At 44.9% G+C, this 22038-nt stretch overlaps 1 protein-coding gene across 1 annotated transcript in view; it reads right to left on the bottom strand.

Annotated features, from left to right (window-relative positions):
• The window catches only part of pard3ab (par-3 family cell polarity regulator alpha, b), a gene marked incomplete in the record, with an annotated part of 167119 nt that overhangs the window by 87145 nt on the left and 57936 nt on the right, over positions 1–22038 (bottom strand). Inside the window, 3 exon segments of the mRNA XM_062404070.1 lie at positions 7281–7424; positions 7543–7733; positions 11445–11628. Coding sequence (XP_062260054.1) covers positions 7281–7424; positions 7543–7733; positions 11445–11628 — 519 coding nt within the window.

Below are 22038 nucleotides of genomic sequence, written 5' to 3' on the forward strand. Positions count from 1 at the left end.
ACTGGAGTTTCACTGGACCAGTAAACTGGGAATAAAAACAGCTGACGTTCCAAAAACAGCTGAGATTCACCAGAGACTTTATTTACACAACTCCAGAATGTGCCTAGCCCATTGTCTAAAGTACAGGGTGTGTGTGTGGCCTGTGAGAGAGAAGTCACTTCACCAGGACTATGGGGTTAATTTATATATCTGTCTATTAATGTATATTTAATCAACTGAACCCTAATCTGCACAAACACAAGATGATGCACATGATCGAGAACATGATCCAAAAACACACAACTCTCCACCAGCTCTTTTCTAAACGAGAATAAAAGACGTAACCGATATCTAATCACATAGATTGATTCCGGGGCCTGAACGGCTTCTGGAGCTTCAGGTAGAACTTCAGAGGTTCGGATCTTTCTCTAAAAGAAGCTTGTCTGAGCAGGTCTCAATAATCAGCTCCATCCCTCTTCTTCCACATCCTCCTGATCCTCCTCTGATGACAGCCGACAGCTGCCGATGTCGTTCTCATCCGTCCGTCTTTGATCGTCCTACAGACTCGTCTCTCTCCTCCACCTCCTCCGTCTCCTTTCATCTGCCAACGTCTCCGTCTCTCCTCCATTGTCCTCGTGCTGGAGATAAACCTTTGGAGCGCGGCGCAGTTTACACAACTGAGATCCCTATCTTTGATTTCTGTGTGTGTCTGTGTTAGTGTGAGTATGTGTGTGTCTGTGTGTGTGTGTCTTTCAACAGGTGGATTTCATTTGAGAAGGAGCCACCATCTGGGTCCAACCTGATCAGATCTATTTTTGGTATAATTAGTTTTTGGGTAGCAGGTGATGAACAGCAAATATGTGCGTATGTGTGTGTGTGTGTGTGTGTGTGTGTGTGTGTGTGTGTGTGTGTGTGTGTGTGTGAGTGAGAGATGGCAGGTTGTAGCCCGAGGTGAAGATCCCCTCGGGGGACACTCTAAACCCTCAGGATTCTGGGAGGTGGGGGGGAGCTGCTTCTTTCATCTCCCCCCCCATCTCCCTGTCCCTCCCAGCTGGAAGGGAACTGGGCTCCCACAGCTCTCTGTCGTTTCAAAACCACCAGATCAAAAGGCGACGAGGAGCGAACGAGGGAGAGGGACGGAGATAGAAATAAGAGGAGACGATGCCAGGAGGTGATGTGAGGAGCAGAGGAGGAGAAGAGGAGGAGAAGAGGAGGATCAACGGAGGAGGAGAGGGGAGAGAGAGTGATGGTGAGGAAAAGAAAAGACAGAGAAGTAAAGTTCACTGCAGATTCACACATCTGCAAACACAAATACACACCTGAGGTTATATATATGTGCACACATTCACACCACACTCACAGAGTGTGTAGAACCCGGAGGACATGCTTGAACAGACACACACAAACTCACACACACTGATCCTGCTGCTTTGAAAAGATGGTGATGTTTCACTTTCATCCGTCTCATTGAAAGACACACAGACACACACACACACACGCACACACACACAAAGTGGAACATGCAGGTTTCAGTGCACATTATGCACATATGAACAGACACACCAACTTGGTCTGAGGTGATTTATGAGTGTACAGCTCAGGTTTGCATGATTTATCCTGCTAAAGGTTCACTGTGCACCTGAGGGACACACACATACACACACATACACACACACACACTGCACGGAGGCTTGTTAGGCAGGATGTGTGTGTGGGGATACATGGTTAAAAGATTTGTTTTGGTGCATACGCTTAAGGTGTAATTGTGTTATTATTTTGCACGTATGTGTGTGTATGTGTGTGCACTTTGGTCTAAGCACACTGATATGCAGTGTGTGCATGAAAAAGGTGTGTACGTGTGTGAGTTAATGACCTCCTGTGGTGTGTTTAAGTGTGTAAACCTGTGTATGGCTTGTTCATTTGTCCCAGTTTGACATATACACGTTTTATCAAACCAGCATGGCGTTGTGCGTCTCCTGCTGTGTGTGAACATTCCTGCGCCAGGTATGCACATGTGTGTGTCTGTGTGCGAGTTTGAGTGCATGTGCAGATCCTCCTTCATACGTCTGTGTAACTAACAACATCCCCAGTGAGTTGTGTGAAGCTTCCTTCCCACCATGAATGATAACTCGGCCCCTCAGCAGTGTAATGGCTGAGGACACACAACCGCAGCGACACACAACTGACACACACAGTGTCACACTGAATTACACACTGGATGCTAACAGTGTAAAAATAATAACAACGCGCCCCTGACCTCCAGTAAGACATCATTACCAGCACCATAGAATCCCAGTTTGATTAGTGAACATGAAGAGTGCCGACTGGGGGAAATAATTGTTATTTATTCCCATTAAAAGTTGTGGTTTGTGGGATGTGAACCCAGTGGTGATAACGGTGAGGAGTCGTGGACCAATCACGAGGCAGGATCAGCTGTCAATCAAGAGGTTTCACCCTGGTTTAGAGCATCAAGTTGCTTTATCCTGAACAGTTAACACGTGATGTCCCATCCACCAACATGAAGGAGGCAGGGTTCACGACCTATACTGTAGCCAGCCACCAGGGGGCGATCTAAATGACGTCCTCCATCTTTGTTCACAGTGTGTGTCTCCAGGTGTCATGGACCGACCTCAGGAGACGACCTCACCTCCAGTGGAGAAGGAACCAAGTGAACGTTCAAGGAGCCAAATGTTGAAACTACCAAAAATATTTTTGGGGAAAAAAAAAAAAAATCGGTGAAAAACAAATATCATTGTAATTTAGAATCTGCTGTCGAGGTTGTGTTGAGGTTGTGTTGAGGTTGTGTTGAGGTTGTGTTGAGGTTGTGTGTCAGCCTCCTGTCAGACGAACCAACGTTTGGAGCAAATTGGTGGTTTTCACTGCCCAGTGACAAACACACTCACAGAGAGATGTGATATTTAATAAGAGAGACACAAACACACACTACACAAAAACACACACACTCATCCCAAACAAAACACATGGAAGACAACAGACACACAACCACACACCCTCCACAACACACTAGCTCTCCCCTCAGAGATGATGACTGACCCAGCCAGCGCACAGGTTGTGTGTGTGTGTGTGTGTGTGTCTGTGTGTTGTGTGCAGCTGTCCACACTGAAGGCAGCTCAGCAGCTTCTGGCTTTTCTTCTTAATTGGTTGATTTGCACGTCTGCGGCCGACTGACACACAACGGACACACACTCACAAACGCAACGTGCTCGTGTGCCACAGACACGTTAATGGATCGACACGTGAACACACACAATCAATCACACACATGCAGATTCACCAACTGCCCTCGTGACTCACAGACACACACAGACACACACTCACACACAGACACAAACACACACACACACACAGGCAGCAGTGCAAAGCTTCAGCACATCCAGCCCCCCCCTCATTAACACACACTCGACTGACAGCTCACTGTTGCCATGGCGACCCCCATACATTTTGCCAAAAGGAGTGTGTGTGTGTGTGTGTGTGTGTGTGTGTGTGTGTAGGGGGGGGGGGGGGGGGGGGGGGGGCTTGTGAACACAGCTCAAAACTATCTCAGATCAATTTCTCCTGAGCCGCCGGTGATGCTGCCGGCAAAGTCACCGGCCACAGAGCGACGCCCTCTGCTCTACGTCCTTGTCTCTACGCCCTCGCCTCTACGCCCTCGTCCCTACGCCCTCACCTCTATTTCCTCATCTCTACTCCCTCGCCTCTACGTCCTCGCCTCTACGCCATCTTCTCTACGCCCTCGCCTCTACGTCCTCGCCTCTACGCCATCTTCTCTACGCCCTAGCCTCTACGCCCTCTAATCTACTCCTTCACCTCTACTTCCTCATCTCTACTCCTTCACCTCTACGTCCTAGCCTCTACTCCTTCGTCTCTATTTCCTCTGAGGAGACGCCAAACTCTCCTCAGAAGTAGGTGAGCCTCCATCACCAGGTGACGCTCGGAGCTGATATTCCGTCTCCTCTGTCTCAGGTTGTTCGCTCCAGTCGGACGAGATGGAACCAAGTCGAGGGGAAATTGCTTCTTCTGAATTTGTCTTCTTCTCCTCTAATGAAATCACAGCTCATTCTTTTCCTGCCCTGCGACTCTTCAGTGGCGTTTTCTATCTTATATTCTTAACAGAGGTTTTAATACACTGGCTGGAAAATGGCTCCGCAGACTAATGTGTCATAGCAGCAGAGTCTGTAATTAACTGTTACAGCGAGTTCACAAAGTGTGGAGACGCTTTATGGAAAATTAAAAATGCATGAAATGCTCCAGAATCAAACAGAGCCTAATGAAAATGTGTCTCTTCTGTGAGTCGCCCGTTCTGCTCCGAGCGATTCACAGAAACGTGTTGGACAACCACAGCTTCAGATCGTTTCCAGGTCTGAGTCACAGTTTGTTTTTGTTCAATTCAACATTAAAGATCAAATTAAGCTTCATTGTTTGGAAAAATTCAATTTGACACAGAAGCAGAATAAGAAGAATGGAATAAATACTATCTATAATCACAATTTAGAAATACTACTCTGACAGTGTGGCAGCGTTATGGCTTAATGCTAAACATGAATATTGACCAGTTGATGTATTTCATTCATATGTTGCCGTATTTTATTTGCAGTGTATTTTCTACTCTTTTAGTTTTGCAGGGCGAAAGAATTAAACTTCTAAGAATTTAATTTGATTTCTAACTCTAATGATGCAAAGATCAACAAATAAAACATGACACACACCCTCAGCATTTATAAAGCAACTTGCAGTTTGAAGCCATTTGGCATTATGTTGCTGCCATTTACTGAAAGTGAAGAACACACACACATAGACACACACACACAGACACACACACACGTTGTGTATTTGCTGTTGATCCGTAATCTCTTCCTCCTCCTGATAATGGTTTGAAAATCAAACCCACACCGGTGTGTTATTGTTTCAAGTGCTTCTGCTCCCACAGTTTTAATGTTGTTTTCTTCTCCCTGAATTAAATTACACTTTCCCTGAAATGGATTGTGCTTATGAATAAAACTTTGCCTGTTTGCGGTAAATCACACGACAGCAGAGGAATTAGAGCCGAGGTTATTTGGTCATTACAACAGCAGAGGAAGATAAAGGAGAGTAATCATCACGCGCTCTCAAAAACACACTCAAACAATAACAGGCCACAGCCTACGAGGTTCACTAATAGACTTCTGCTGTCTTGATTATTCATGATGGATTTCATCTGTTTGGTTTTTTTTTTAAATTGGATTATCAGGCCCGGAACCAAACCGGACTTTGTTCATCACGTGGCCGAGTTGCAAAATCTGTCTCGGAACCGGCTGGAAGTTAAAACGCTGCTGAAATCCACGTGACATGAAACAGTGAGAGAAACTGATTCTGTTCACAACACTCGCCAAAGACAACAGCCCATGAGTGTGTGTATGTGTGTGTGTGTGTGTTACTGATAAGCATAAAGTTGACATTATATATGATCACGTAACCTGGATCAGTTCCTTAACCTTGATTTAACTGGGTCCTCTTCGGTGCAGCCACATCTGCAGGCAAAGACCCACAAAATCACAACATCTGGGACACCCGGCCCGGTCATTGGGGTATGTCAATTTGGCTGACTGTTTGTAATCATGCATGTTTCCAAAAGAGTGAAAAATATCTGGCCCGGGTTTGGGTTTGGACCCAAAACCCAGAATTCCAGTCTGCTTCGAGTCGGGCTGAGTTTCCAATCGGCTCAGTCGGGTTTGCACAGGAAGTCTATATCAGACATTAACTGGAGTCCAGACAGGTTCCTGCATGTGAGGGAACAAACGGGTGAGATGCTTCGGACATGAACTGGACCTTTTCCTTCCGACCCAGCGAGTCTCCAAGACATGACGGATATTTCAGGATGAAAGAGAGAGGAGCCGAACACGTAGAGGAAGCAGAAGAAGGCGTCAACTTCAAAAGTCGGGCGAGTTACGTGAGCTTCTGGAGATAAGATGTCTTTACTGCAGGACATAAACGTCATGTCCTTCCTCCTCCTCCTGCTGCTCTACACAGAGCTCCCCTGACCGCTCTGGACGTGCTCCTGTTGTTCCACATTCACAGTTTGCACAGTTCCTTTCTGTAAACATCTCACGTCAACAAGGAGTCCTTCACTATCACTCGGAGAGAACATTAAAACACAGAGCACAAGGCCGCACAGGCTGATCACTGTGAGGGCTGTCAGCAGAATGAAAAGATGGTAGAGAACAGGCATGAGGGTGTGTGTGTGTGTGAGTCTGTGTGCATGTGTGTGTGGTTCATTAATACTGAATACACAATCCTGCCTTGAAGGAAACATGTTCTTCATATTTTACACGTTAACCATAAAAAGAAAACACAACGAAATATGTTGAATGTAGACAAATATTCCACGTTACATGGAAACACAAAAGCACAAAATGAAGAGTTACTGCCTCTCTGTTCAAAGTGGAGAGCAGCCCCGAACACACACCCAGCAGCCAATCAGAAGAGGCGCCTGACGCCTGACCCCGACTCCACACCAGCGCTTCGTGTTTATTTAACTTTTGCTGATCCACATTTTCTTTTCTTAAAATCCTGATATCCTGAATAAACACTTCTGACTTCGTAACACAAGCTGAGCCGCAACAGAATCGTGTCGGAGGTGCGGAGAGGAGCCGGGCAGCGTTCCACGTGTCAACTTAAACAGAACCACATGTGCTCCATGTGACTAATGTTATTTAATATATCAACGTTAGATCACGTCTCCCCCTCGTGTGTCGTTGGGGATTTGTGCTGTAACCTCCAGGCTGAGGGGGGGTGATGGAACCGGGTCGGGCCTGACGGGTCGAGTGAGAGCGGCTGTAAATCTCCGGACAGTCGAAGGGATCATGTGTTCGCTTCCCGTCCACACTCAGAGTTCAGGAGATGGATGGAGTGAGCATCGGTGTTTTCTAACGATGTCGTCAAAATGACAGGAAGGAGAGAAACTTGTTTTTCTTGACTCTGACGTCTGGTGGGTTCGAGGAAACGTGTAATTTCATCTTCTGTGACATGTCATCGCCCTTTATTGACCCTATAAACACAATCCCGTGTTTCGAGCCAGACTGAAGACGTCATTTGTATTTAACGATGTTGCTTTTCTGAATAAATGAAATGTGACAGTTGGGACTAAAAGGGAGATTTGTTTAATTTGTCCTCTTTATTCTCTGTGAGCTCTCCTGTGCTGTCGGACACCAGGTTCGCACAAAAATATTTAAATGATTTTCACGTTCGGTCACTGAATTCATCCAGTTTCAAACCCAGCATTAGAAGTGTTGGTGAATCTTTACCTGCTCCTGTCTCTCCAACCAGCGGTCCACCATGGGATGATTGGCACTGAGCGACGACCGGGCCGTCTCCCTCTGGAACTCCCTCTGATTGGCCCACGTCCCTGCGTCCCGCGGCAGACTGCGGTACGTGTCCGTGACTTTACCCTGAGCAGACAAGAGAGTTCCACAGTTTATTATTGATTAAACACAAGTATCTGGAAAAAGGTCAACAGTGAAATTCATAAATCTAGAAGATGTCCGTGCTCGCCTCCTGGCCTCTCACCTTCCTCTCCAGGCTGTTGGTGCCGGACGCGTGTCGAACCTTCAGGAAGCCGGCGGTGGTGGACCAGCGGGTCGGGTTCTTCCTCGAGGGCGGGTCTTCGGTCTGGACCCGCACCTCGCCGCCGCCGCCGAACGGCCCGTTGATGGTCAGCAGGGCCGGGTCGCTGCTGCGCCGGACGTGCAGCGGCATGTCTGAGGGACAGGGAAGACGAGGGGACGGAGGTGAAGACAAGTGAAATCTGCTTTCTCTTTCTCTCTGGGCGATACATTTCTATCACTGCATGATTTGTTCTACTCGTTTGAAGGAAGGTGGCACATCGCTGGAGCTGATAAGACACACAACAGGGACTTCATATTGTGTTGTGGGGATGATCGATGGGAAAACGCACAAAAATAATTGTGTTCCTCAAACAACAAGTTGGTTAATAAAGGCAGTTAATCATCGAGGCTCCATTATCGTCCCTTTGTGGATTAATCACGTTTATCAGTGAAGGTTCTAATCGGGCGGCTCCACTGTGTGGGAACAACAGCTCCAGTAGACCAGTCTGTTGAGAGACACCAGCACCAGTGGACCAGTCTGTTGAGAGACACCAGCACCAGTGGACCAGTCTGTTGAGAGACACCAGCACCAGTGGACCAGTGGACCAGTGGACCAGTCTGTTGAGAGACACCAGCACCAGTGGACCAGTGGACCAGTCTGTTGAGAGACACCAGTGGACACTTCCATTAAGACTCTTCACTCGGTGCTAAAGTCACGGTGCGTGGGAAGTGGGCCGAGGTCCAAATGCAGCTCTGGCAAGGGCAACGCGCACAAACCCTGTGCACTCGTACACAAGACAGACACACACACACACACATTGTGACTTTAAATCTCCCGGGAGCCGCCAGCAGACACACACCAGAGATACTGAGTGTAAACCAAAATGTTTGGAGCTGGAGCGTCTTCATCAGACGACAACGCCAAGTGTCATGTTCCCATGTTCTCTTCCAGGAGGTTTACTCACTGTCTGGTTTCTGTGTTTGTGTGTTTGTGCATGTGTGTGTGCCTGTTTGTGCAAGAAATTCTATGATCCGTCCAAAGAGAGGAGTGTGTGTCTGAGTCAACACTTACTTGAGTTTGTGTATTATGAGAGTAAGTGCATGACAAGATTAAGTGTTTCCATCTGTGTGTGTGTGTGTCCCTGTGAATGTGTATTCTCTGCTACACACTGGGGTTTGTTTGTGCGTATTTGAACACAAATACTTAACACAACAATATTGTGTAGAAAAAAACGGACGTGGCTCTGTGTGTTTGGAAAGTGTGTGTGTGTGTGGGTTTGTTTAGAAGAAGTGTTTGTGTTGGGAAATAATACAACCGAGCCAACAGCAGCAGTATTTGATGAGAATCTGGAAATGTGTGTGTGTGTGTGTTTGTGTGTGTGTACAGTACACTCATGTGCTGACTGATGTTACTGGGTCACCCAGAGCGTGGGACCTGACCTGCTGGGAGCTGTGGGAGGCAGCTGCGTTCTGGGAGACGGAGTTCAGGAGTGGACGGGGTGCAGCCTGATGCCGACAGGTCTCAGCCCCACTTACACAACTCCAGCTCCCAGGAGGCACTGGGGCATGGGACCCCGGCCTTTCAGCTGAACTGAGGCGATGAGTTCGACCCCGCACCATTCGCTAATTCTATTTACACTGTGTTCTATTATGTGCTGTGTGCGGCTGCAGGAGGACAGGACCTCTGCACAGCTGGACGACAAAAGTAACGCAAAATCATTGACCGCCTCCTGGTGGTTGGCTGCAGAATAGGTCATAAACCCTGTGTCCTCCATGTTGGTAGAAGGGACGTATACAGAGTAAAAAAATGTAATATAATTAAAATTAATTTAATATTTCTGTTTATGCAATAGTCATGATTTTGACTTACAATAGAAGTTGCATGGACAGCATCTCAGTAAGACGCTTGACTCGTAAATGTGAGTTTTTAAAGTTTATTTCAGCCTTCATCAATTTGGAGACATTTATATTATACATTTTAAGGAGCAGTATTGATATTTGCTCCTTGGATAACAGAGTCGTACAAACTGAATTTATATTTTTCGATTTAAAGATTAAAGAAAAATTCATCAACTTCAATTTTGACTTTTTCTCTGGTAGTAATTATTCCCTTTTGAAATCTCAACTTCTCGTGCTTCCATCTGAAAGTCCCTCATGTCCACCAGCAGCGTCCTTTAATCTGCATCCTCTCATCTGCACAGTTCTGACTTTAGCGAAGCCAAGAAAGCACCATCAGTCACTTTGTGCATTTCACTCTCAGCTCTCTGTCTAATAAGCCTAATCACGTTTCTTTTGAGTCCGTGGGTCTAACAAGGAAACTGGCAAAGACCCACGAGTCCATCATGAATCAGTGATGAAAGCTCTTCTCATTAGGACGCTCCTGGAGAAAGATATTAATCAAAACTCCTTCTCTTCCATGTCAGACATTTCTCTTAAAACCCATTAAAATTCATCTGATGAGATTCGCTGTCGTCAATTAAGCCGGGTTAGAATTTATTATGGAGACGGGTAAATTGGACGTAACTGGCAGGTGTGATTATTCCCTGAGATTTTCATTTCTCACTGCAAATTCTCATCTAGGAATCCAATTAGGACTGGAGTGACCCTGCTCACTCAGTGTGTGTGTGAGTGTGTGTGTGTGTGTGTGTGAGTGAGAGACAGAAGTATATTTTGGTGGTGGCAATGCCAATCAAATCCAGTATACAGGTCATTAGTAGCTCAGCCCTCCTCCAACCAGTGGTATTTTAGTGCTAATTAAAGAGCCTAATTAAAGAATGTTTGTTTCTGACTTTTATTTAGTGCAATGGAGTGTGTGTGTGTGTGTGTGTGTGTGTGTGTGTGTGTGTGTGTGTGTGTGTGTATTTAGCTTTTCTTCAGTCCGCTTGATTTAGTGTTTCACTGATAACAATCTACCGATATGAGCCTTTCACAGACATATCTCCAGATTTCAGAAAACATTTGTATTTGCATTTATATTTTACATAAAAAAATGTTTTTATATGCTCAACTCAAGTATAAAGTAAGTTTGATTCAACCATCAAATAAAGGGAATTTACTTTATCAATCAAAAAGGTAAAAACGAAGAAGAAACTAAAGTTCAGAGCTGCTGCTGGTGAAGCTCCGGAAAAAAATCCATAAGAAGATTTATGAAGACGAAGAATAATGAAGATGCATAGAAAGAGCTCGCTGGCAAAGTCAATATCCACGGCAAATGTGAAAAGTAAAATTCGGGCACAAGACACAATGCTTTAAATAACACATTGATCATCGAACCAGTTCTTTAACATTCATTCTGCACGTCTCAAAAGGACTTTATGTTTTCACCGCTCTGCCAGAGGGCCGCTCCCACTCCACCTGAGAGACCTCTGCTTGTAGTCACCTTTACTCTCAGTGCTTTAATTGTCACAGATCCAGAGAAACAGAGGAAGAGCGTTTCAGACCAAAGAGGCCACGCGTTCGATTCCTCGATTTCCAAACGGGACAAATCACCGACGCCCGTCACTTTCCCAAACTCGCTGTGATAGCCGCAGCAGAAGCCACTTGGAGGTGGACGGGCTCAGCGTCACTTTTGATTTAGGAGGCAGCGAAGAGAACAGATTAGTCACGTTGGCCGGGATCAAGCGGCTATCTGTGCCGGGGCCTCCTGTCCAATTAACAGAATTGATGGACGGGGCCACGCTACCGCCGGCCCACCGTGAGGTCGTTTGTTGGGTTTGCTGCAGGCGGTGACATTTGATGCCGATGACAACGACAGATGTAAGAGGAATGGACTCAATTATGAATGTGTTAGGTAAATGTTTGAGTTTTGCAGAGAGAATCTTTAGATAATGGTCCCTCTATCCAGCTTGTGGAGTTCAGACTCACTTGTGCGCAGGGCGGAGGGCGTCACTTCGATCTCGCTGGCCGCCTGGTACGGCTGGAAGGCCGAGGCTCCGCTGCCGGCGCTGAGGTCGGCCGCGAACAGGTCGGGGCTCTGGGTCCCTGTGGAGCTGGCGCTGGTGCCGTCACCTCCATGATGGGGCTCCTGCTCCTCGTACACCGCTATCAACTGCAGGAGGAAGGGAGAACAGGGGAGGGGAGAGAGGCGACATGAAACTTCAGGTTTTCAAGAGGATGAATCGCTCAATATCCACAGAAACAAGAATAGGGAAGCTGATTGAATTCATACCAATCTAAACATATGTTGGAATAATGTAGAATAATTAGACAATTTAAATCACGAAGATGGGAGAGCGTGGCCTAGGGGATAGAGCGGGTGCTCTGCAACAAGAAGGTTGCCGGTTCGAATCCCACTCTATCCCATCTGCATGCCTAAGTGTCCTTGGCAAGATACTGAACCCCTAGATGGCCCCTCATAAAAAAAAAAATGATGAGTGTTCTAAAAAATGTAAGTCGCTTTGGATAAAAGCGTCAGCTAAATGACATGTAATGTAATGTAAAAGATAAAGAGAGAAATAAAAACCAGGAACAAAAGATGGGAAGAAATAAGAGAGAAGAGCTGAAGGTTAAATGAACGACATAAAAACAGAGGAAAGACAAGAAGGTTTCTCAAACTGTATTTCAGACAAAAGAGACTTAAATCCACAGAGACTTTTATACAATCTCTTTAAAACAAGTGTTAAAGATAAAGAATTAATTAATGAATCAGAATTCATGCGCAAGAGACCAACAAATGTTGCATGAGGCCACTGTGACCTTTGACCACCAAACTCAAATCAGTAAATCTGAGTCTAAGTGAAGATTTCTATCTAATTTGAAAGGTTTATCTCTAGTTGCTCTTTAAATAATACATTCACGAGGCAAAACAGGTTCCTCAAGGTCACAATGACCTTGACCATAAACCTTGGACCCACAACAATCTAATCAATTCATATGAGAGACCAAGTGAACATTTGTCAGACAAAAAAATTATTTTGTAAGGTCAATGTGACCTTGAACTTTGACCTTTCACAACCAAAATCCATCAATTTCATCCTTTAGTCCAACTGAACTTGTGTAACAGATTTAAAGACGTTATTGAGAAATCCTGTAAGGATATTTGGACCAGCAGAAATTAACTCAATGAAGACCTGGATCAATAAGAACCAGTGAAACAACACAACATGTGACTCAGTGAACACATCAACACCCACAGACCAGGACTGGTGGTCCAACCTGCTCCAGTCTCTGATAATCACTGAGAGTTAATTAAATCCTGGTGCACAACACATGGTCGCCCGCTCCAGCTCTAACACACCAGGACCACACATCGTGCCGGAGAACACCGAGTGGGTTTAGAGCCCGAGCCCGAGGTGCTCATTACGTCCAATCAGATCCCCTCTCTACTCAGGGTGTCTCCTCGCTCCAGATCTGGAGCTGAAAGCTCTTCTCCCTCAGAGATCTGATTAAATCCAGGCTCTGCCGCCTCCCTTTATTAGATTATAGATGAGATTCGTGTTGTCCCACTGTGCCCCCCCCTCCCCCCCCCCCAGGGCCTGAGAGTGTGTTCAGCTGGTTTCAGTCAGCCGAGGAGAAAACGAAGAGCCCGTTCAGCATTTTGCCAAATTCAGAGGATGTGATCCAGCTCTCCCCAAAGGTGAGATCTGATGTGGAGGCTCCAGTGCAGTGAGATGAGTTCCCCCCCACCCCCCCGTCCGCAGCATCTCATCCACATTAAAAGCTGATGGAGATGTTGTGCAGCTCGAACATCTTCAGGAAGTCACTGCTCCTCATCTGGCTTCGTTTGCTCCGTCCTGGCCGAGCTTGTGAAACTCAACAGAAGGTTCATCAATTTCACTTTCCCCCCCAACGCAGATATATATTCATCTTGAGAAGAGGCCACATGGGGAAACGCACGGTTCACAGATCTGAAGATTGAGATGAATAAAAATGGACGGTGGAAGCTCAGCTCAGGACTACAGCTTCATCAGCAGACTCTTAGGAATACCAATCCAAACAAACCCATGTGACACAGAATTCAGATTTAAGGCCTATTTTTTAACGTGCACATTTATATTGTTCTACGTTTACCATTCCAAAGTTATGTGAATGCTTCTTAACAGCTTCTTCAAACTCCTGAAGAAAAGAACTAACTTTGAGGCCATTTGCTCTCATGAAGCTTCGTTAGACGCAACCTTCACACAAATGGTTGAATAGAAAGAGATGCATCAGCACACGCACACACACAGTTACATTTAAAGACACCCACACAATCCATTAAAACACACACACACACACACCATTCAAATCCTACCACCCGCTTTCCAGCACATTAAACCTTCATTTCTGCAATACTTAGTCTGAGAGCTGTGGAGCTTTATAGCACACTGGACAGGCTCCCTGGTGAGAGGAACTCTCGAGGGCGCACACACACACACACACACACACACACACACACACACACATTAACACACACACACACACACACACACACATTAACACACTTACAGACCGCAACACTCATTTCTCCCATTAGTCCCTCTACATAAATGTGCCCACATTTACCTCAAATTAGAAGCCACAGCAGCCCGGGGCTAATCTGCTCACACAGTAATGGGAATAATAAAGGGTCAAGGGGCAGAGGGGTGGGGGGGAGTTGTTGTGTAGAAAGTGTGTATGTCTGTGTGTAGAGTGTGTGAAAGAAAAGGGAGGTTATGTGAGTGCGTGTGTTTGTGCATTTGCTTAAGTGTGTACAAGTTTAAAGCTGTTTTCAAGATATGAACTCTGGGAAATCGGGTCCAGTCATTTTTGTTCACGCTCATTGACTTTTCACCACAAGCTCTCGAATCTCTTCTCTACGAATCGACATCTTCATCTGTATTCTTCCAGCTTTGTTAAAAATGCCATCGACTCGCCTGCTGTGGGTTTTCTGGACATTTCCCTGCTGCCTGGGATCCGTGAGAACTTTAACAAAGGGGCTGACAGTTGAGTTCTGCAGAGCAACCGACTCTGCGCTCTCACAGCCCCTCTAGAAACATGTCAGGACAATGAGGGACTTCACCAAATGTCTGAAAAGCAGCGAGACACCTGGGAAATACACAGATTGTGTGGGTCTGTAATTGTGTGTTTCATGGGTATACGTGTAAATATAACTTCCTGTGTGTGACCGTCCTCCTCGCTCCCCTCATTAAAGCTCAGCTCAGCCAAGAAACCGCTGAGTCAGCAAAACTCCCCCTGGCCTCGTCCCCGAGGACCCCGGCGAAGACGAACCCCCCCGACCCAGAGTGCGCTCACAGCCCACGCGGATGCTGTTGCAGTGCGTTGTAATCAGTTCGGCTGGGGGGAGCTCCGGGTCCGGGTTCCAGCCTCGAGATCCTGAGCCGATCTGACGACAGTGAAAGATTTCACAAACATCCCAAAGGAGAAAACCCTCATTTCCAATTTGTCCCTATGTTTCTGAGAAGTAACGAAGCTGATCACCAGTTCTTCTTTTCGTTAACGGATGACAGTGAACGTGATGAGCGTGGTGGGCGGAGCCTCGATGGACGGACGCTCCCTCTGGACTCCATGTTGTTCCTGTTGGACGTTGTGTTGAGTGAGTTGTTGCCCGCGAGTCAAAGCTAATTGCTGAGTTGTGTTGACAAGCAGGGCCCTGACCCCTGCCACAGGAGAACTGCTGCCACTCATCATCGTCACACACACACACAGACACACACACACACACACACACACTAAAAGGCGACATCCAATCAGCAGTGTTGCTCCTCAGAGATTTGTACTGAAAAGTGGGTGTTGATTGGTTTGTGAAACTGTGTCAACACACTTCCTGTTTATGACTAACAGTTTCATATCTTACAGTTTATGATGATGACAGCTTTTTTTTAATGTTTCCAGGTTGTTCATCCGTCAGTCAGTGAATCTCTGAAGAACGAAGAACCGCTCAGTTTGACTCACGACTGAAGTGATGACATGTTGTTTGTTAAAAGGTCAAAGGTCAAGGTCAATGTTACTTATATAGACTCAAACTGAACTGGTCGGCGGAAGTTAAACAACCACTGGATGGAAATTCAAGTTATTTAAAATGTATTGACTTCATTTTTTGGGGATGAATAAATTAGCGTCTCAGAAATTGACCTTATCAAATTAAAAGAAAAACAAGTTTTTAATCAGAGCCGTGATTGAGATAAATGTAGATCAATTAATTGATTAATGATTTAAAGTAGTAACGTGTTAAATCTAAATAATACTCCAAGCATGATATTGATTTATTTAGTTTCTTTTAATCAAAACTTGCTTTGGACACAGGCCAATATACACACATGTTGTGCAGAGAGTGTGTGTGTATGTGTGTGTCTGCGTGTGATAAATCTCTCCTCACTTCTTATCAACTGTAGTCCACTTTTATGCACATACACACACATACACACACAGACACACACTCTAAAGCAAAAGCCAAAAAAGAAACAATAATTGAAAAGTAAATAACAATGGAGAGTGTGAGTCGGTCCACTTTGCAGCAGTCACTTCAGCTGCAGCTCATAAATCATCATCATCATCATAACTCTGGCTAGAACAATACGCTGGCAGCCGGGGGAACCAGAGGTCTCTGGAAAGGGGAATTAATCCCTGTAGGTGTGTGTGTGTTTGTGTGTGTCTGTGTGTGTGTTGTCTTTAGCGAGACACGGCCGTTGCTTGCGCCACATCAGCAGTCGTCCGGCCTTATTTCATCAGAGCTTATAACGTTTGTCTGTCCCTAAACACGACACACACCATAGTTCTGGCTCCCATCTACACAACACACATCTCTCCAAGCTGCTGCTGCCTCATCCGTCCACGGAGCGTTTGATTTATTCCCTCGTCTCATAAAATAACGTCAAGTCATTATAATTTCACGCAGAATTATAGCGCGTCAACAGAGCACATTCTCCCTGGTGTCACTGCGCTCGGTCTGTGTTCACTCACATGAGTTATTGACTATAAACCGTGTGTGTATATCAATAGAAGTAGACGCACTAAATGAAAGAAGGCAGAAGGCTGCATCAAATATACGATATGATCACTCGAGCAGAAGCCGGAGTTTTATTTGACGTATGATGGAAATAACACGAGAGAGACTGGAGCCACACATGAGTCATGTTCGGCCTTTTGTCTGAATTAATGTGCTGCTAATAAAAAAAAAATTGTCACTTTTTTTTTGTCAATTAACTAATTAATCAAATATTTGGAATACAGATGTTATTTAGTTTACTATCATTTAAGAAAACATGTGTTAAAGAAGGCATCATTCGGATGTATGGAATGTTTAAATGGCCATATATAAAATCCAAAGACCTTAAACTTGATGTCTGATTCTCTTTCACTTGAATTAAAATCAAATGAATTTAACTTTTTTTAATTAATTATATAAATTAAATTAGATTTCTAAATTAAAACTCTGGCTCTGATTAGAATTTGTGGAGTTTTCTCCTTCTCCGTGTTGGAGCCTCGGGCTTGATGAGAACCACAGAGAGAAAGAAATGAACTTGATTGAAGTTAGAAACATTTCTGCTTTTAATTATTTAAGTGGCCTTTCTCCAAAGTTAGTGAAGAACTCAACTTTATAGTTTGTTATATTAATATCTGGTTTCAGAAACACAGCCTGGTGTTCTGTCGATGCTCAGTTTTACTGCAAGTCAGTTTCATTTCTATAAAACTGTTTCCATTGTTGACTCGTGTTTTCAAACTCTACAACATTTAATATTATAGACTATAAATAAAGATGGACGACAAAACATCTGGATCCCCCCCTGGTGGCTGGCTGCAGTACAGGTCATAGACCCCGCCTCCTCCATGTTAGTGGATGGGATATGGACAAAACTGAAAAGTCAAAGTAGATTTTAAACAAATGGTTTATGTTGTGTTCATGTTTATGATTAGTTTGGTTTTGATTATTTCATGACGACTGGAAATGATTGGCAGCTGATTCGTATTCAGAACAAGAAAATTAACACCTTGAATTCATTTTTGTACGAAAGGAGGACGTGGACATTCATCGTCTGTCTTCATAACCAGTTGTTGATCATACGGACAAAGGCTTTTTGGGGAAATTATTTGAAACTAACTTTGAATTAATTCTGGAACATAAATTCACAGCGGCAGCTACAGAGATAGAACGAGATCCCAGTCACACAAATTCAACACAAAAGTCCCTTTTCTCAGATAAACCTGCTGACAGAAGAGACCCTGCTGCTCTGGACGCTCAGTCCTGCAGACTCACACAAAGACCAGAGTCTGTGTAAACTTCTCTAAGCAGCAGAGAGGAAGTAACCACTACACTTTCCCCTGCACTGCTGCGTAATCCAGAACATGTCCCAACTCCCCTCTAGGGTCCAGAGACACGCCGCCTCCGACTTGTCCCTCGGCTGCACGGAGGAGCTGTGGACAAAGTGCGAGGTTTCGTCAGAGTGTTTCCAGAAAGCGACAGCCGTCAAAACCCTCGGACTCAGTCGGCCGCGGCCCAAAGCCCCCCCCACCCCCCCACCGGGTGCAGACAGCCGGTGAGCGCTGGTCCTCCGCTGTCAGATCACCACACTGTTTATGTGACTGGGTTCATTTCAAAACGTCCGGGAAGGGAAACAACACTCGGCACGTCAGGAAAAATAGCGTCTGTAACTTTAGACAAGTCGAATAATTCTTCTGTGGGCATGTTTGCTTATGTTTCAGGAGAAGAGATGAACTTCAGGTTACAGTATTTCTTAGGAATATTAAACCATATGCACAGGATACATCTTTCAGGATATTAATTCTCTGGTGTTCATGAAATCAGGCGATTTGCACCTCGGGGTTGAGGCACTGGGGGAATGTGGCTCCCGACGGGATCATTAGGTGAAGCAGGAAATTGGCTGTATTTGTATATATATATATATATAATGTATTCTATAAATGTCAGAGGGAGAAGGTGGAGAGTTTGAAAGCTGCATCGAGAGCTTCAGCTCCATGGTTTCCCCTCGATGAGCGAACGGCCACAGAGAAGGAGGAGAGGTGTTTCCTCCTCTCTCAGACGTCCACGTTGATTTGTTAACCGAGACGTTACATGAGAGATTTAATCACTGAGGTTTCTCCACATGTGGCAGCGGGTGAACACGAGGGTGAAGTTGTACAATAACACTGGAGCAACTAACAGTTCACCTACTCTATCAAAAAAGAAAGAGTCATTTTTATAGACGTGTTGAAATGGAGTTTCACATTTTGATGTATTTGGATATTTCCACAGATTTTTCCGATAAAGTTCTTGAGATGATGAACGACATGACCGGCTTCCAAGAGTGAAGCCAAAACATCTCCGTCTCCCCTGATGACCGGTTGCAAGAGAGGTCACAACCTCCACCTCCTCCGTGTTAGCGCTTTGGACATGAACCAAACTAACTGAGTTATTTGATGCTCTGGCTTCTAAATGACATTAAAATCCATATCCACGATATTTCAGCTTCATTTTTGTACAGTGGGAGGAAGAGGGACATCTCCACTTCCTCCCACTGTACAGAAACACCACCATCTTGTGGATTTAGAGAAAGAGTCTACAGAGAATAATGATCGGGGGGGTTTCCAGGTGCCGTCATGACACGTTCTTGACCAATCGTGAGATAGTTTCAGCTGTCAATCATTATCTAAACTGAAACCAGCCACCAGGTGAGAATCTAGATGGTTTTTACACATGTTGATCAGTTTCATTGTCAGAGTAGTTTTGTTATTTCCTCTGCAGTTATTGATTAACAGCTTAGACTTCCCCCGTCACTGTGGCTTCATTTCTGTGAAAATTCTCCCCCTGCACAAGGAGAACGTGAGAAATGGATTCCCGCGGTCGTTGTGGGATCAACTCTGACCGGCCTTCACCGAGCCCTGACCCCGACCCCTGAGGGATGAGATGGAACGTGGACTATGAACTCATAATCAATGTTCAGGAGGATTACACGCAGGAGAAAAGTCTGGGAGCTACAGCAGCGCTCCACTTATAAAAACAATTCTGTCCCAAACTTTTAAATTTTAAATGGAATCAGAACTGACATTCATGTCAACCGCCTCCTCCCGATCTTCACTCTGCGTCCATCACGCCAACTCGCACATTTAGCCTCATCCGGCCCCAATTCCAGGTCCTGACACACCGAGAGATGTGAGAACAGAGAGTTCCTGGTGCAAAACGCTGGAGGTGTTCTGTCACTTTGTTCCCTCGCAGTAGCCACACATCACTCTGATCCACTCATATCTACAAGTTACAGAGAGAGCCATGCAGGACTTTCTTATGGGACCTTTCAATGTTTCTGTGAATTTCAATTAAAAAACGATTTTGGCTGCCAAAATGAAGAAACTCAATTATTGTGAAATGTTTATGTGGAATAACATTAAAATAAAAGTTAATTCAAAAGCCATCTTTCATCAACTGTTACCAAATGCATAAAATGGTGAAAAGTTCAAAATGTCTTTGCTTTGACTCGCTCGAGTCAAAAAATAGGACAAACGTCTCGTTTTCTAAAATAACAACTCGTCCGTGAGCCTCGGTGGAAAAGTGTGAGGCTAAGATTAGCCGAGACTGGTAGACGAGTAGCGCAACCCAGAACTCCCACAGAGACCATGAGGTTGGGGGGGGGGGGGGCAGAGGCAGAACCCGCAGTGACCTTGACCTCGATGCGTTTAGACACAGGAGAAGAAGAAGAAGAACTGGATCTGCCAAATATAGACGGATGGAGGACACGACATTGACCCGATGTGAGAGCTCAATGTCAAACATCCACACACCTTCTCACTTTCTTTCACTCAACAAGTTTGTCCCTGAAACACACACACTCACACACAGACACACACAGACACAACGACTGTGTCCAAGCGAACACATGATTATGTTGTAATCGAGTTGGGGACAATCCATATCACAGGGCTGAACCATTCCACTCAGCATAATGACCCGCTATCCATTTCACTTTATTCCCCACAATAGAAAACATATGGGGGGGGGGGCCTGAGTCGAGGCCAAACGGACTAAATGGAAGCGGCGATCAGACGGAGCGGGGGGGCGGTGAGGGATCGAGACTCTGCAGGTGATTCATCCTCCGGAATGAGACGAGAGCTGAGCTGCGACTCTTATTCCCTGAAAGATGTTTCTCTCGTCACAACACTTTGCTCCCTGAAGAAGTCTCCTGAACTTCGGCTGCTTGTCTGAGAACAGTTTAGAGTTTGAGAAGTAATTAAGAGCTTTTATGCAAATTCACTCTCCAACATTCACCGAATTTCCTGATGTTCCTCATCTTAGATTCTGTTAAAAGACATAAAACATGTCGAGTTAATGTAATAAATTCATCTCGCGCTCGGATAAGATTTGAATGTGAAGATGGAAAAACTACAACTAAATTAACATAAGACACAAACAGCTCCTCAATTAAAGTTACAATTGATAACCTGTTATTTGATGTTTATCATATAAACAGTACAACAGCAATTATAAGATTGATTACCTCTATTCTTTTACAATATTTGAATTATTAAAAACATATCCAGTTCCTTATCAGGTCTCATTTTCTTTTTGTTTGAGACATGAACATATTCAGCGGCTCAAAACCTCTAATGTTGAAAAAGAACCGTGTACAAATCTAATGCTGCATAAATCATTACAACATCACAGGAGCGGCTCAACTGATGAGCTTTGAAAAGAAACCTGGAATCACCATTTCTCTGTTTTCACCTCACTTTTCAGTGTCAGGTTTGAATAACCTTGTTTCTCGGGTTAGAACCCAAAATCGACTCCGCCACTGCGACACTTAAACTGACGGTGCTCGATATTGTTATTATATTCTTTTTTTTTTTTTTAAACACACACAGCTGAAGAGTGCCGACAGTCTTTGGGTGAAAAGTGTGTTTAATCCAAGCTGCAGGAAGCTGATAGATGTGGGTCCAGCACGGAAAAGACTGCAACAAATCCACCAGAGACTCACACAGACACACACACAAACACACACAGGCAGAGAGAGAGAGAAACCATTTCCTATGGCTAAACACCTGATATTGCACCGTGAAGCCATTTGAGTAACCTCTGTGAGAGGAGATTGTCCTCTGGCTCGATAGACGGACACGGTTCTACCACCGCCAGTGTCACAGGTTCAATTCCCACTGAGGCTGCCCCAACTGAAAACGAATGCTCTGAAGTTACTGTGGCTTATTTGAACCAAACATCAATTAGCAATTTATTCTACTAAACTGAAGAACTGAAATACTTTAGTAATTATTTGTATATTTTTTAAAAATTCACACTAGATTTTTAATAAGCAGTCAAATGAAGCCTGTAATGTTAGATCTGATTAGCAGCTGCTACGTTAGCCACGCTCAGCTTCAACCCTTCAACACTGAAGATGGCTCCAAATGCTGAGATTGATATTTACATTGAATCTGTCACCTGAGATAATAAAACTCTTTCAACAGTCAAGTCTCTCATTTGATATCTTGAGATTCTTTATGTGTTGGAGTCAAAGCTCCAAACAAAGAACCATGTGAAGTACAGTATCAGCATCACTGG

This window comes from Platichthys flesus, chromosome 14 (genome assembly GCF_949316205.1).
Source record: "Platichthys flesus chromosome 14, fPlaFle2.1, whole genome shotgun sequence".
NCBI lineage: Eukaryota > Metazoa > Chordata > Actinopteri > Pleuronectiformes > Pleuronectidae > Platichthys > Platichthys flesus.